Genomic DNA, 2,709 nt, shown 5'->3' on the forward strand with positions numbered 1-2,709 from the left:
TGCAGTGTGCACCTCCAAAGGAGAATGCTGAGACCAGTTGTTCCTCCTCTCACCTGAAGACAGTCACAGCTCCCAAGGGCCTGAACTTAGTTACCTTGCAGTCTCCCTCCCCCAACTCCCAAGTTGCCTTGTGGTGTCCACCCCAGGAGACCCCCTCTGCAGTCCTCCTCCTGTACTAGTGCTTGTGGTCTGAAAGGACTTCTCACCATCTTCTTCACAGGGCTGTGGCTCCTACACTCACCCCATCTACATGAAAGGATGGATCTGTTTCTCCTACCTGCTAACACTTGCAGCCTTGCACAGGTCATATGCTTAATGAAAATTCGGAGCATGGGAGCCCATTTACTATACTTTATTTAGGTTAGAATTTAATTAACCAGAATAAGAAACTAAAGATAACAAGGCAATTATTAATAATTATTATTTTTATTCTATTATTAACAATTTTATTCTGTTTATCCAGTTCTTCCCCATAGCCCAGGAAATAACAATCCCAACACCACGGTGTCTTGTGACAGATTGCAGATCAGATGGAAAACATCCCAGCTTGTTTTACAAAATAGCAATGCTTTTTCAACATGGATAAACAGCAGTAAGTGCATGACTAATAAAAACTGGAAGCTTAAAACTCAGCCTAATGAGCCTTCTAGTAAATGTAGCAACATTTTAGAATACTAAAAGGAAAAATCCCTGAGTCACCCAAACAGAACAGTGAGAGTGGGGTGGCTCACACTCTCCTCCCACCAGCTCTAGATTGAGGGCCCGCTGCTTAGATCACTGAGTCTACATAACTTTATCTGAATTAGGAACTGCAAATGCACTATAATATGTGCTGCTCAGAGCAATAGCATCAGGGGCCAGGCTTTTCTAGCCTATTCCTGCTGTTCCTCATCTCTCAAAGCCTCTGCATACCACACTGGGTATGATCTGGGATCACTACCATTGATGCTGGTCAAAAAGGTCAAGATTTTCATCTTGGTGGTTTCAGCATAGGCTCTCGGGCCCCACAGGAACTCATAGGAAGGAGGGTCACTGTCAGGCACCTGCCTGTATTCCAAGTACCCTTCTTGTACAAAATCACCAGTGATGAGCTTTCTGGGTTCTCCATATATAAAGTGTTCATTCCCAGCATATAAGCCTATGTTATTCAATACACCCCATACCATGTCCTCACTGATACAGTTACCTTCCATGAATATTATGCTCAGTACCATGATCAGGAGGCCTGTCTTGGGTATGCCCTGAATATCAGTCATCATCCCATCATAAGTGAGCTCTAGGGCTATGGTAAGAATATAGGTGTGGCCAGCAGAATCTATTTCCTTTAATTCAAGGCCAAAGACTAATTGCATGCACTCTGAGGCTTCTCTAAATATAACAGCAAAATGGTCCTGATAATTTTTAATGATATTACTCAGGATTTCTGCCTTGCTGACTGGCTCCTTCATAAGATACTTAAAGAGCAGATATTTTACCAACTCATCTACTTTAACATCTACCTCACCTGTAGACAATGAAGCACCACCTGGAAGGGCCTGTGAGGCACCTGGACTTTCCTCACCTTCAGAGTCTGCACTGACCTGGCTACATGGAGAGCAAACCATAGCAGTGCAGGAGGAGCAAGCTCCTGGAGGACTATGAGGACTTGATGCTCTAGAAACTGCACAGCCCTCCTCTGAGTTGCCTGACATTCGACCATAGGAAGAAGAGGTAGAAGAGAAGGAAGAAGGGAAAGAGGAGGAATAAGTAGAAGAGGATGAGGAAGAATCTTCTTCTACTGAAACTGCAACACTCATTTGGCCCTCAGTCTCACTTGAGGCCTCAGGCTGTCCCTCAACCGTACATCTTCTACGCTTCCGAGAAGGTCTAGGCATGATGATGACTCTAGTCTTGAACACCAGGCAAGAGCTCGATGATATAGACCCAGAGACCTAGGGGAAGAAGGAGACAGTAGAAGTATTCATTGTTGGCAGTTATTCTACTGGAAATGCTCACAAAATGCCAATAACGGGCTTTCTATTATGTGTATTCTAAAGCGACAAGGAGTCCTGTCTCCCTGTCACATCTGTCTCTTGAGAGACTGAGGGGAGTAGTGAAAAGTTTCCTCAGACTGAAACTGGGGCAGAGTAAAGGCTTCAGGGTTACCAGAAGTGTGCATGAGGCTAAGCAAAGACCTTTGGGATACATGTGACATATTCGTGGTTTGCGCCTCAGCTTTACTCTATACTCTGCCTGGGCTTCCCCTGATGAAATCACCTCAGATCAAGACCCTTACCTTGCTCCTGTGAGAGAGGATGAGGCACCCCACAACCATAGACTGCAAGGCCAATACTGGATCCCCATTCCAGACAGGATCCTGAACTGAACTGTAAAGAGTTACCTGACTCTCAAATTCCCTCTGTGCTCACTGTGGGTTCTCCCTTGTATCTTGTCAGGGCCTGGACTCGACCCCATCTACTGGCCTAAAGCAAACTCCTGGACCCCATCCTTCTGCTGGCCTGAGGCAAATCCGTGGAACAAACTACCCTCCTCTCTGAAAAGGCAGTGAAAGTGCCTTCATCTTGTAATTATTCAAGGCAACTGGAAAAGGTGCCCCAGTTAAATGTGGTCCATAAGTAGGGGATGAGGGACCTGGCCAACTTTCAGCTTTATGGCTCTGCTTCCTGTGACGAGCTGAGGCACACACCTTAAGCAAAGGCCCACTCCACT

General features: G+C 45.7%; 1 protein-coding gene across 1 annotated transcript; it reads right to left on the reverse strand.

Annotated features, from left to right (window-relative positions):
• Positions 1–476: 476 nt before the first annotated feature.
• LOC117694141 (melanoma-associated antigen 10-like) lies at positions 477–1,874 on the reverse strand. The gene has a single exon (XM_034484921.2). It carries the CDS (start codon positions 1,872–1,874, stop codon positions 873–875), a length of 1,002 nt encoding a protein of 333 aa, XP_034340812.1. The 3' UTR covers positions 477–872.
• Between the last annotated feature and the right edge of the window lie 835 nt (positions 1,875–2,709).

Source organism: Arvicanthis niloticus, chromosome X (genome assembly GCF_011762505.2).
Source record: "Arvicanthis niloticus isolate mArvNil1 chromosome X, mArvNil1.pat.X, whole genome shotgun sequence".
Lineage (NCBI taxonomy): Eukaryota > Metazoa > Chordata > Mammalia > Rodentia > Muridae > Arvicanthis > Arvicanthis niloticus.

Excerpts from the sequence above, each read along its gene's own strand:
- LOC117694141 (XM_034484921.2), bottom strand. The coding sequence starts at position 1,874 with ATGCCTAGACCTTCTCGGAAGCGTAGAAGATGTACGGTTGAGGGACAG.